At 44.3% G+C, this 13,410-nt stretch overlaps 1 protein-coding gene across 4 annotated transcripts in view; it reads left to right on the top strand.

Moving 5' to 3' along the window:
- Window positions 1–496: 496 nt before the first annotated feature.
- The window catches only part of axin1 (axin 1), a 28,071-nt gene continuing 15,157 nt past the window's right edge, over window positions 497–13,410 (top strand). For 3 of the 4 annotated variants that reach the window (XM_076264946.1, XM_076264944.1, XM_076264947.1), the window contains exons 1-3: window positions 497–640; window positions 2,763–3,734; window positions 11,556–11,696. In XM_076264946.1, the coding sequence (XP_076121061.1) occupies window positions 2,839–3,734; window positions 11,556–11,696 (1,037 nt within the window). In that variant the 5' untranslated portion in view covers window positions 497–640; window positions 2,763–2,838. Of the gene's footprint in view, window positions 641–1,052; window positions 1,540–2,762; window positions 3,735–11,555; window positions 11,697–13,410 lie in introns of those variants that run through there. The other variant, XM_076264945.1, reaches the window with a different exon arrangement.

The following is a 13,410-nucleotide window of genomic DNA, read 5'->3' as shown; positions in this document are numbered from 1 at the left end:
TTCAGGTGATTTGCCATAGTAGCCATAGCCATATAGCCACAGGCGTTACGGATTCTTAAAACTTTTCCGCTTTCTTCGTGGACAGTAGCCTACGGGACCAGTGATGAGAAATATTAAATAGATTGATATTTGCGTTGGCTCCAAACATATCCTAGAAATACAAGACAAGATAGCCTACGGCTTTTATTTTTCTCTGCCTGATGTGAGCTGCCGTTGTTGTTGAGGACAGGCGTTTAATGTTTTCACTCATTCGATTAGGCTGTTGGATACTTTATCATTGTTCGAGATTAGCAATATGATACAGCAGGACAAATTGATGCGCGACCATGCGTGCATTTTGAGGAAATAATTCTTCTAATTCCAGGTTTTCCTCCTTTCCTCCCTTTTCCCTTTGGATAGGCGGCAGTGTGTTTTCTGAACGCGCGCGGCGCTGCACATCTCTTGTTCCATTCTCGCTTTACACACATAGCCTACTCACATACAGTCAGGAGTGAGAGAGACAGCAATGGAGAGGTGGAGAACGGACTGTGTTCTTTGTTATTTTTAAACTCGTATGTTTCGCATCCATGACACCATTCACTCCTAGTAGCATACGCCAGTAATCCCGATGCACTCGAAAACGGAAAGTAGGGTTTCACAGGTAAAGTACCAGACACTTTTTTTCCTAACTCGGGTATGGGATTGCGGTAGCCAGAGATGAAATGTGCCATCGCTTCGCTGTGTTTGAATCACATTCGTGGAGGAGTTTCTTTTAATCGCGAGCATTTTACCCGAGGCTAAGAAAATGGTTTACGTAGACATAGATGTCACTGACTCTTTTCTCCACACGCTTTGTTAAGTTTGTTAATATTGTTGTAAAGTTGTATGATTTGTTAGCAACGAAAGGGCCTGGCTATGTGTGTGGAGTTTGTTTCTACTTTCCCCTCCCCCATCCGTTTCTGCTGCTGTGCTGTTGAGACTCAGAGGCCAAGACATGAATGCAATGAATGTGGGGCTCACTTCAAAGCAATCGGGAGGGTAGTGAAGGGGGTGTTGTAATGCTGATAGCAAACACAAGTAAACAGTTTGGTTTAAAATCTGCATGGTCATACACCGGCGTTGTTTGAAACCGAGGAGGAATGATTAACGTTATTTACCTTTAGCTGCATTTTAAAAGGTCTTACAAGCAGTGCAACGTGTTCTCAGATCAAACGTTCATTTCACAACTAACGTTAGCTTGCTAGCCAAGTTAGCGAGCTAGCTTCCAAGATTAGTGTAGCTCTTGAGCTTCGGAAGTCAGCTGGATATCTAACAGCTTATATATTTTCATGATCAATATAACTAAAATCGGTCGATGTATGCTGCTGTTTCTTGTTAAACATGGTGAACTCTCCGAATGGATCGTTGTTGGAGAAGGTTACGTTAGCCTGTCTGCTTCTTAGTTCGCTAGCCCGCATTAGATTGACATAGTGCCTAGAAGTGCTTCCTTGTGAGCTTGAAAAACAAGCCTTCTCGTTTGCTACTTTGTGTTTACCCAGGACTATGCCGGATTAATCATAGGTAACTTTAAGTCTTGGCGTTATTATCTTTTTATTGGATAGCCCATCAATATTACTCTGAGTCTGTAGGCTACACTCTTCTGGACTTCATCCAGGGTTGTGTTTTTGATGTAACAACTAGGCAGATTCTTTGTATCACATTTTAACAATTTACCAAAGATACTATGTTGTAAAGTTGTCCTGTAACTTCACTTTGCTCACCTGTGGATCATTTAATGTCATTGAAATCATAGACTAAGGCTTTAAATAAAAATATGTGATTTGCACACAGTAGATATTATAGTGCTGCCAGAGATCCTCATCTATCAACACACATTCAAGATTGGGCTGTTCATCTATTAATTTGTGAAAAAGTCAAAGTATTCCCTCTCTTGTTCTTTGTGGGCACAGTCTGCCCAAGGTCATACTCTGATATGATCAAACAGGCTTGTACTGCACACCACCACAGTAGCAATCATTACAGCCATGGCAGACTGTGCTCTGCCTGCACCCCGCAGTTTCTCTTTTAACCTTGAAAAAGCTCTGTCCTTGTGAGGCTACAGTACCTCAGCTTCTGCTCTGCAAACTGTTGGCTTATACTCTGCCACTTGCTCAGATTTGGGATCTCTGCGGTGCATGCCATCACTAAGCCCCATGCTTTGAGCATGGATGCATTCATAATATTGTAATTAATGCCATAATCTGAAGGAAAAATCAACATAGCAATAAAAAAAGTCTTATTGTTTCTAAAATGTGATCTAGTCTCTTAACTTTGTTAAACCAAATAATGTGTTGGTAGCTTTTGTTGTTTCCCTGGCTATTATTTTGTAGTATTTCTGATTAACTACAAAGATTCCAGTCACTGTTAGTGAGAATAGTGGATGATTTATTAGGCCACTGCTTAAAGCAGCCTTATGGAACTCTGGTGTAAAACAAGCAAGCTGCCTTCCCATGAAGCATGCTACCTCACCAACACAGTTGGCGCTGATAAAAGCGTGACCATGTAGCCCGCTGTCAACATTTGTTTATACATGCCAAGGTAATTGCTCATGAAAAAATGCCTCAAACAGTGGCGAGTTTTTGCATAGTTTTTTTTTTTTTTTTTTACAGTACGAATAAAATGTGATGGTGAAATTCAGGTCGTGGGCAGTTGTACAAAGGTGGCACTAGTGTAGCCTACCTATTTAGATTTCTTCTATTTGTGAGCGGCAGCCTTACTGTCTTCTTTTCTCTTTTGCTCAACAGGAGGAATTCTTTTGCTGTGGCATTAGTGGAAGTCTGGATTTGATTCTTCCGGGGCTGCACCAGGGCGGCAGTGTGCATGGACATTTTGAGCATGAGTGTGAACGACAAGCGGGGCTACCTGGTGGACCTTGGGGGCAGCTTCACTGAGGATGCCCCCCGGCCCCCTGTCCCAGGTGAGGAGGGCGACCTGGTGTCGGGTGATGGCCGCCAGTACAGCCACGGCTTCTATTCCTCCAAGAGCGAGAGCCTGAGGAGTGAAGCCTCCACGGCCACACCCCGACGGCCTGACCTTGACCTGGGCTACGAGCCAGAGGGCAGTGCCTCACCCACACCCCCTTACCTGAAGTGGGCCGAGTCGCTGCACTCGCTCCTTGACGACCAGGATGGCATCCACCTGTTCAGGACGTTCCTCAAGCAGGAGGACTGCGCCGACATGCTGGACTTCTGGTTTGCCTGCAGCGGCTTCCGCAAGCTGGAGGCCAGCGATGGCAACGACGAGAAGAAGCTCAAGCTGGCCAAGGCTATCTACCGCAAGTACATCCTGGACAACAACGGAATTGTGTCGCGGCAGATCAAGCCGGCCACCAAGAGCTTCATCAAGGACTGTGTGATGAAGCTGCACATTGACCCAGCCATGTTCGACCAGGCCCAGACTGAGATCCAGACCATGATGGAGGAGAACACCTACCCTCTGTTCCTCAAGTCGGACATTTACTTGGAGTACACAAGGACAGGTGGCGAGAGCCCGAAGCTATACAGTGACCAGAGCTCGGTCTCAGGGAACGGCAAGGTGCTGCCGGGCTACCTGCCCACCCTGAACGAGGATGAGGAATGGCGCTGCGACCAAGAGCTGGATGAGCAGCCCGAGAGCGACCCCACGCCCAGCAGTCGGCTGACCGAGAAGCTGCTCTTGGACACGGCCCCACAGCGGGTGGCCAGCAGCAAGAGATACCAGGACAGCCGGGAGTACAGGTAGGTCTTCTCCAGTCACGATTCCTTGCACACTTGCACTCATTAAGCAGTAAAGATATGGTGAGATATGATTTCATAAATACTGTGATTCGATATTAAGGATTCAAGTCTGTGTTGTGTTGGTACAGACAGCTGTGTATCTGGGCATTTGAGCAGATATGATGGGATAAACAGCTAAAGATATGATGTGATAAGCTGCTTCATCTGAGTGACTTTTAGTAGGGTTATGGTGTCCATTACAGTATGGTCGTCAGGAGTTTGGAGGCGATGCATGAGTCAAGGGTAATTTTTGGAATATACACAATTAAAATGTGTGTGTAGTTTTTTGAAAAATAGGCCTATTTGTGATAAGCTTGTTGAGCTTGTTTTTGCTAATGCTTGTGCTGCTGCATTTGAGCTGCCTGATATAATAGTCAAAACCAGTGTCTATGGGGGAGCCCTATGCTCTGAGAGATTTCAGTATGGTTGCATTTCTTCCCTCATGTCATGGCAAGCTATCAGGTGGAGTGGAAATTAAAAGGCATTCAGAGTTTATGCTCCTACCGAGCAGTGTAGATGAGAGCAGCTTGGTGTAGGCTGAGGCCTTTAAGTACCTGTGACTGTTGCAGCATGGCGGTGACTGGGTCGGGCCTGGCTGTTTGAGCTGTGGAAGCAGGGCTGCTCTTTGTTTTCTCCATGCAGGTGTCCTATGAATGGCAGGCTTTTATGCCAGAGCAAAAGCTATCCGAGTGAAAAGCACAACACGGCTCCTCTTTTGAACCTGGGAAATGGAGAGCCGTTGTGCAGCAGCAGAAGCCGAAAGTCAAAGCTGTTAGCTCTCTCTCTCTCTCTCTCTCTCACTCTCTCTCTCTCTCTCTCTCTCCCTCCCTCCCTACACTTAAAAAGAGCTTGGGTGGAATGATTATGAAACCATATCTTTGCATCTGTTATTTTGCTGCGGGTCACAGATGTATATAAAAGCCTTTAAGAAAGACAACACAAACAGACCCTAATCATTACTTGATGAAGGGCTTTTGTGCCAAGCAGCTTTTTGAAGACATTTATCTGTTCCAATTTTATCTGGTGCTCATTGTGCTCGAAGAATGTCGAGAAGGCATTTTCTAATCATCTTGCATACTTTCATCTATGGAGTCAGTCTAGCTGTAAAAATGTACAACCCAACTGTGCATCCAAGCCTCTGCCACACATTAATGGAATGGGATTTTGTGGGATGTGACTACTTAAGTCTCTAATCCATGTCCTGTTGGAACAGAAAGCTGTGCATCTGGGCATTTGAGCAGGCTATGCTGTGGTGGATTACAAAGCTCTCTTACCAGTGGTGTAAGAACGCAAATATCAACATAAAAACTCTCCCAAATGTGGAATTCATGCATTTTATCTTTACCAAAGCAAGGCTTAAATGATGGCGCCGGTAAGGATGAGTTGGAGGAGGGATTTGCATGGGCACACAGCAAGGCCCAGTATATTACTAAGGAATACATTGTAGTTCTCCCCCTCAGATGTGCTTTTACAGCCCTGTTCACTGTTGGCGGTGTGCTGCGTGTGGAGATTGAAGATTCCGGAATTCTATCCCTAGAAGTTGACCCAGTTTTCTTTTCTTTTTTTCTCTCTTTCACCTCACACCCTCGACTGTCTTAAGACAATCCTTGACATCTGTTGAAAATTCAGGAAAGGAGTGTTTTTTTACTCTTTCCCAAAAGGAATCCAGATTTGCAGTAGTGATTTACACACAACAGAGAACACCCATAAGACCTGAGAAATCTCTCTCCAACAAAAACAACAAAAACTTGTTTGAAATTCTTTTGTTCCTTATTTAGAATTGTTTTGATGTGTAAATTGGAAGGAGCTTTCATGTCTCGAGCAGAGACAACCTGCAAAGGTTTCCTTGAGTTTCAAAGACAATAAAACGAGATGTTGTAGCACCTCGTTATTTTGACAAGAAAAATAAAAAGGGATGGAGTTGAGTCCTGCATTCAAATCGTCTCTGCAGTAGATTGTTAGCTTATAGACTCTGCCAGTCTCTGTTTTTACTAACAAGGAGAAGTTGTGTACAGTATTTCACCCTGCTCAGCTTTGGTTCAGTGTTGTGTCTGTTATTCAATAATGTCACAGATCGTATGGTCTATGTTAAATGTTTGTGAACTTTGGGTCTTCTTTTCAAAAATCACTCCTGTCTTCGCTGTTCAACAATGTATTGGTTTATTTAGCCAGTTTTCTAACATCGAATAAGCCCAGAGAAAAGGTTTGGACTGTTGTACAACATTTAAAGTATTGAAACGTGTTGCAGGGCATTTGCTAACAGGCTATAACTTTGACTTTAATGTTCTGAAACCATGGCAACTCTCCACCCCATTTTGTATGGTTATGACGTGGATTAATTGGGTAGAGACTTGTATTTTTTAGATGTTTTGTAATGATTTTTTCAGTAGATGAAGTATTTGGCTCGAATTGCAAGAAAGTCACTTAATTTTTAAATAGCCTTTTAGGACTCGCCTTCGGGCTTTTTGAAGGTCTAAATTTTACATAAGTCATATGTCTTCCCGGGAGCTGGATGAGAGATGGATTGTAATGAAATAAGTCATATTTTTCTCTATTGAGAAACTACTATCTTCAGCTGTCTTCAGACCTATTTGTAACATGGATTTGTGACCCCAGCAAGCATACCTGTGGTCATTCTGTCACTATCTTTCACAGGGGTCATACGGTGGGTCACAGGGGAGAGAGAAAAGCTCTGCCGAAACACATACACTCCCCCCTCTGATGCTATCAGCAGGCTGTCAAAGTGAACAGGGCCTTCTAATGACTCCTACCACCTTGTTCTTTCACCACTAATCGCCACATTGTGGCATGAATCCTCTGAAGCTAATGCTCTTAAGTGGGCAGATAGCGGGCGTCCACCATCTCACCTGCGGTCTCCAGCACTTGACCGACGATGATCAATCGATCACCCACAATCTCGATGGCCGCAGCACGAGGCCGCTCTGGAAGGAGGTCGGTGACGCAAAGAGCCAGTTATTGTTCCCAAGGTGCAAAGGGGCAGGCGTAATCATTGGAACAGCCCTGAAGTTATCTCACATCTTGGGTAAAGGCTTCCTGTAAATGTGCATCAAGCTCCTTTCCACACAGGAGATGGCCGTGGGGCGCTGTAAAGAGATGCAGTGATTTCATCTTAATTGGTCAGCTCGATGCGTGTTACATGTTTCTGTTTTGGTCATTGCAGAGTGACTGGTCATTGCATTGTGAATTTTAAAGGCTTTCTTTTTTACGAGGCAGCACAGTGTTTCCCACAGAATTGAATTCCATTTGTGGTGGTTGGTTTGCAGAATTAACTTGAATACAACAGTTTTTAACAAATTAGCACAGCGTGGTTATGATTTAAGCACAATTTAGTACAACCTGGAAAATCATTGTGTGGTGGTCAATGTTGATATTGTGGTGGGCCGCCACAAATAAGTCGATGTATGGGAAACACTGCAGCATATTAATTTAGTCATTGCATAGCATTATGTTAATATGGCATAAATTGCTATCGTTCAGCCACTGGAGAGTGTACTTTTTTCACTACTGTGTAGTGAAGGCACTATGGATTGGGTCTGTCTGGATGTCTGGAGAAAAAAAAGTATATAAGCCCCGTGTGGATTGCGGAAGACTTTGTTTTGGAGATAAATGGAAAAGATGTGTGAGAGCGCCAGCGCTCCAGTGCAGGTTTGAAAGCCTCCCTCTCTCCTCTGGCTGCCGCGCTTCCCTGTGATCCCCGGAATATCGACATGCCTGCTGCTTAAATCATTAGTGGAGCTTGGAATGGTTGAAAGCGCAGAATAATCACCAGAGGCAGTGCAAGGCGTCCCGGCTCGAGCTTCCCTCACTTCTTTAGTCAGTACACAGTCTTTTACACACACACACACACACACACACACACACACACACACACACACACACACTACACACTACACACAGTCAAGGGAAACAACAACAACACCAGATATCAGATACACGGACTCTCACCATAAGGACGCTCATATTAGGGTTCCACGTAAGGAATGTCCTGCTGGCCAGGGGCACAGAAGAGAATATTTTGGGCAAGTTGGTTGACCAGTCAGTTTGTCCACCAGTCACCCTTATGAGTCAGCTCAGCTTACTGGTTGAAGCTAAGCATGTAACCGAGGCTACTAGAATGAAGAGGGAGCTCATTACAGTGGAATAAATAGTGTAAAAGTGACTTTTCTGGTCCAGTAAACATACTCAAAGGCCCAAAGGCCCAAATCTCATCCGAGGGGCCGGGGGCGGGACACTGCTCATACCCAGTGTTTGTCTTCTCAGTCTTGCAGATGCACACACACACACACAAACATAGGCTTAGCTTCCCACTGTCTGAGTGACCCAGTGGAGATAAGGTCTTTGCTCACACAGAGATGCCTTGTGTTGTGGAATGGCTGAAGTTGGAGGTAGGAGCTGGCTGTATCTATTCACTCACTGTAACGCAACTGTGTGGTGTGGTGTGGTGTGGTGTATATTTGGAGGAGGCATACTTGTGTGTGTGTGTGTCAGATGCAGCAGGTCCTTCAGCTCTTTATTGTGTTGGTTTGGGCTGAACTTCTGTGCTATTAGGCCCATGCTTTGCTACAAAGGGACCTTTTACTAGTCAGCCTGAGATCTCTTTCGTAAATTGGTTGTGTTTGTTATATTCCTGTGTTCAGTCAGTAACTCACATTTGAGACAGTGCTCAAAAACAGGTAACTGTCAGCGTCTATGAATGAATTTCTGTTGCCATTTCTGGCATTTTAAAATAAAATGTTTTTGAAAAGATTTAAAATGGTGTGGTTCATATTTGAAAACAGTAGGCCTCTATGATTAATCAGAGGTGTTTGGTTTTAACTTGTTATTATCAGATATGTCATATTGGATAACTTGATGTCTATTGAATAAGAATTCTACAAAATAGGATATCATCACAAACTGGTTGTATCAATAATCACCCCAGTTGTATTTATGAAATTAAGATTCTGGTCACTCAAACTAAGTGAGAAGTGGAAAGGTGTACACACACACTCACAAAAAAAAACTCTAGCCCAATGGATTGGGTGAAACTTTCTTTGTTCCACCATAAGTTTGGAGTTTTTGAGGATAGTGTAAGATGCTAAAGTTTATGTTCAGCCGGTTTGGCCACGGATCATCTTACGGTATTAAACCTGAGGCGAGAGAAGATTGTAGTGTGGGGGTGTACAGTAGAGTATCTCATAGCCTCCGTGCCATGTACACTTTGGTACATTTGTAAGTGTGAACATGGCTCATGGATCGTTCTGTGAAATGAATATTTAGATGTCTATGGGGAATATGGCCTGGCCTATTTTAGGGATATGATGCATGTATATCACATACAACTTGTGTCCCTTTGAAAGGTTTCCTTTTCTCTCCAGACTCCCCCTTACTATTCTGTAAAAGAGTTGGCTCTGAAGTGAACTCACAAAAGTCCCGCTGTCTTGTTTTTGTTGATGGCCAGTGGCTCCATTGGTTGTGAGTGGAAGGCTGTTGGTTCAGATTGGGTGTTCTATTACAGAAAACACTTTTTTTTATTTGTGTGTTAAATCTGCATAATCCATTTTAAGAGACAGACACCTTAAACAGGTTGGCTTCAGAAAGAGAGGCTCATCAGCCTGATGCTGGCCTGAGACAGACAGACAGACACAGACAGACAGACACAGACAGACAGACACAGACAGACAGACACAGACAGACAGACACAGACAGACAGGTTGTTGTACGATGAGAAGGGGATTGATGAGACGGGGACAGAGAAAGGATACGGGCAGAACTGTGGAGGAAAGGGGCAGGTGCTTGGGTCAAACACACACACGCTGGGATGAGAGTAACCAGTAGACAGGGGCCTTGGTTTTCAGCAATTCTGCAAAATATGAATTGGTGGCCTGGAGCATCTGCAAGTGGAAAGAGAAGAATAATGTAGAGCTTGTGCAGGCCTATTCAGCTATCAAATGTCTCAAAAGCAGTGTTACATGAAGACTTTTAGGAACATTCTGAATACACTCGATGTGCCATTGCTCACAAAGCCTTTTTAGCTGCAGTAGAAGGCATTGATTTCAGTCCTGAATGAGACCAACAACTGCTTTTTGTCCTAAAATGATGGACATGCTCTACACCAGTGGTTTGGAACCCTTTTAGCTTTAGAGCCATAATACCAAAGATTTTGTTGTGGTACTGTGGTAATTTGATGTGTCTACTTTTTAATGTTAGGCTTACACGTTCACTACTTTTCTATGCTAGTCTATAAAACTGAATTCTGAGTCCCCAGAAAGCTCACACACAGCACTGATTTACATCTTTAATCTCCATGAACTCAATGCAATTTTAATGGCCATCCATCGTGGCCATGATTGATGAAAAAGTTCTTCTAGGAACAGGCTCCCCTCTTGAAGTAGACTCAGAAATCTGCAGTAGCCAGGCAAAGCACGGATGAGAACTTGCATCAGGGATACTTTTTTTTTGAAGCTGAGAGAACCTAACTCCCACCCAGATACATTATTTAAAGGGGAGCACACTCAGCCAAGTGCTCAGAGTGGAAGAGCCTGAGTCAGGTGTGAACCCTCCGGTTGCCACTAATAAGACCAAATGAGGCCTTCTCTGACACCAGAGCCTAGGTTTACATTCATCTGTGAAAGGCTGAAAGGCCATTTTCGTTCGGCTGTGCTTGTCCTGTTTTGTGACGTGGCCTATTCCTGCCCTCTGAGCTGGATTTGGAGATGTGTCCTCCTGCCCACCCCCTATGTTCGCTCTCTCACACTCACTCTCCCATTCTCACCAGAGCTACACGGGTTTGTGTTCAATGGGCTATTGCACATTGCATCTTTTTCAGATGCCATTTTTCATGGATTGGCATTTATCTGAAGTGGTCGTAGACGGATAGGAACAGAAAACACATAATGCAAACTGGAGGAAATGACTCAGTGATTGTGGTAGACATTAGTAAGCAGACTCTCACCCTGCCCCTCGGAATAACATTTGTACATTTTTTTTCCGGTCAACTGAAACTGAATGATGAACAAATGTATAGTTAAATGGTTCTAGATCTAAATTGTACAGCAATTTTAATGAACTGAATTTGAATTTGGTGTTGTGCCATATAGTATCATCCGTAATATGCCGTATAGTGCCAGATCCATGATGTAATTGGTATGATTATAGTAATGTGTGCTTGCGTGTTCACTACAATTTTAGTCATTTGTGAAATAAATTAGTTCTCAAGACTGTATGCTGATCATGTGACTGTGGCAAAAAAGGGTGTTGAATAGCATTTTTCATATAGTTTGTCATTATTACATACATTACAGTGTTTCCCACAGAATTGAATTCTATGTGTGGTGGTAGGTTTGCAGAATTAACTTGAATGCAACAGTTTTTAACAAATTAGCGCAGTGTGGTTATGATGCTCACCAGATTTAAGCACAATTTAGTACAACCTGGAAAATCATTGTGTGGTGGTCAATGTTGATATTGTGGTGGGCCGCCACAAATTAGTCAATGTATGGGAAACACTGCATTAAATACTATAAAATCATTATAGTTTTAAGTCTACCAATCCAAAGCAAATGGCAGCAACTATAGACCCTTTCAAGAGAGTTCCATTATGAGCATCATAGTTGGCCCCACAAGGCTCCCGTTTTAACATTCCATATGTTATTTTAATGCAGAGGAAGTAGATTGGGAACCAAATAGAACGTTCAAGCATTGTTTTTGTTTTTATTGTTGAAAGGGTCTATGTTGTCCATACCTAATTGCGTGCCCTTTTGTCCTTGCCCCCACGTGCAGGCCTAGTCAGTGGAGGGAGCCCGTCAACCCGTACTACGTGAACACAGGCTACGCTATGGCCCCCGCCACCAGTGCCAACGACAGCGAGCAGCAGAGCATGTCCAGTGACGCCGACACGCTTTCACTGACCGACAGCAGTGTGTAAGTACTCACAGTTTATTTATCCTCATCTATGCACACACCAACACACACACACACTCTCACACATGTTGCCCCTGACTGATAGTTGTGCTCAGTTTGTTGTGCTCACTTCGGCTGATGTTTGATTAGTGTTTTATTGTTGCCTTTTCTTAGCAACCCATGAGTATTGGTTAGCCATCTAGCTAACTTATCAACCTAGCATCAATGTCCTTCTGAAACAATTTGTACATTAATAAAATAAGCATGAATTGCACAGCAGAATAGCATACAAAAACATACTATGTGCGCCTACGACCAGAAATGTAGGAGTCTCTTTACTGTTGAGTGATACACACCTGACTTTTTCTCTATTGACATTTTCTCTATTAATTAGGTGTTTCACATGACCACAGTATCTTTTCAATTTAATGAAGCTCACTTGTTTTAACAGTAGGTGTCATTATTGCTGTCTTGGTTATCGCCTGCTATGAATGTTTGTGGAAACGCAGTCACTGCTCAGCTTAGAGAAGCATAGTATGTTATCGTAAGGTGTAGCTTGGAGCAACTATTGCTAGTTGGCTTACAGTACAACATAAGCTAGATCTAGATACCATCAAAAAAAGGAGGAAAATAAACGTCTTTCAAAGCATTTTTTAAAGCAGCAGAGTAGAGGTGGGCAGACCTACCTGCCAGCCACCTCCCTCTACCCCATAAACACATGTACTGATTGACGCACACCCACACACCCACACCCACACCCACACCCACACCCACACCCACACACACACACACACACACACACACACACACACACACACACACACACACACACACTGATCCGGGAACAGGAACAAACCTTTCGCCTCGCCTCGACGGACCACCATCTGCTCATTACTCATGCCAATGAAAGCTCCTAAATGTCATTACTTATGCTAATTATAGAGCCTGAGACGGGGCGGTGCTCCAGGGGGCCGTGGGCCGAGTGTGGACGGAGTGTAATTTGAAGGCATTGACGAGGCCAGTTTCCTTTTAAGGTGCTGACTCCCCATCCCCCACCCCCCACCAGCTCCCCTCGACACCCAGTGGAAACGTATTCTAGTTCAAAAAAGGCAAGTTGCGGTGGTGTGACAAGAGAGGTGGATGACAGGTTGGAGGTGGATGACAGGTTGGAGGTGGATGACAGGTTGGAGGTGGATGACCGGTTGGAGGTGGATAACAGGTTGGAGGTGGATAACAGGTTGGAGGTGGATAACAGGTTGGAGGTGAAAAAAAGCGATCCCCAGGAACACAGCCTTGTCACCTATCAGAAAGGGCCGTGTAATACGTGGGCTAAAGAAAGAGGGTGTAATCAAATTTGTCCAATCGTTTTGATTTCATGCCGGATGGCGATCGCAAGCAATTCTGTGAAGCGTGCTCATGCAAACCCGGCCTCCCTTTGATGAGTGTGGAAATTGAGGGCTGAAACGCCCACGTCACGTAAGGAAAATGAGTCCTGCTATTTTTGAGCTGTAGTGAAAATGCCATGGCTCCTCTCGCCGCCACCCCTGTCCACCCCCCCTTTCTTCCGGAAGAAAGTTCTGACCCGTGTGTCGGCGGGCTCTGAGGTGAGGCACGTCTCCGAGAGAGATCAGCCCATACTTAGAGACTTGCAGCGGGAGTCCGGACCAGGCTGTAAGAGATGTGGTGTGGCAAACACACACACACACACACACACACACACACACACACACACGGA

The sequence above is a fragment of the Alosa pseudoharengus genome, unplaced genomic scaffold, assembly GCF_046254945.1.
Source record: "Alosa pseudoharengus isolate Yale_2024_CS ecotype anadromous, Long Island Sound unplaced genomic scaffold, YU_APseudo_1.1 YU_APseudo_1.1_scf_4, whole genome shotgun sequence".
NCBI classification, from domain to species: domain Eukaryota; kingdom Metazoa; phylum Chordata; class Actinopteri; order Clupeiformes; family Clupeidae; genus Alosa; species Alosa pseudoharengus.
The sequence above is the reverse complement of the archived record's forward strand: the minus strand, read 5'-3'. Positions and strand labels throughout refer to the sequence as shown.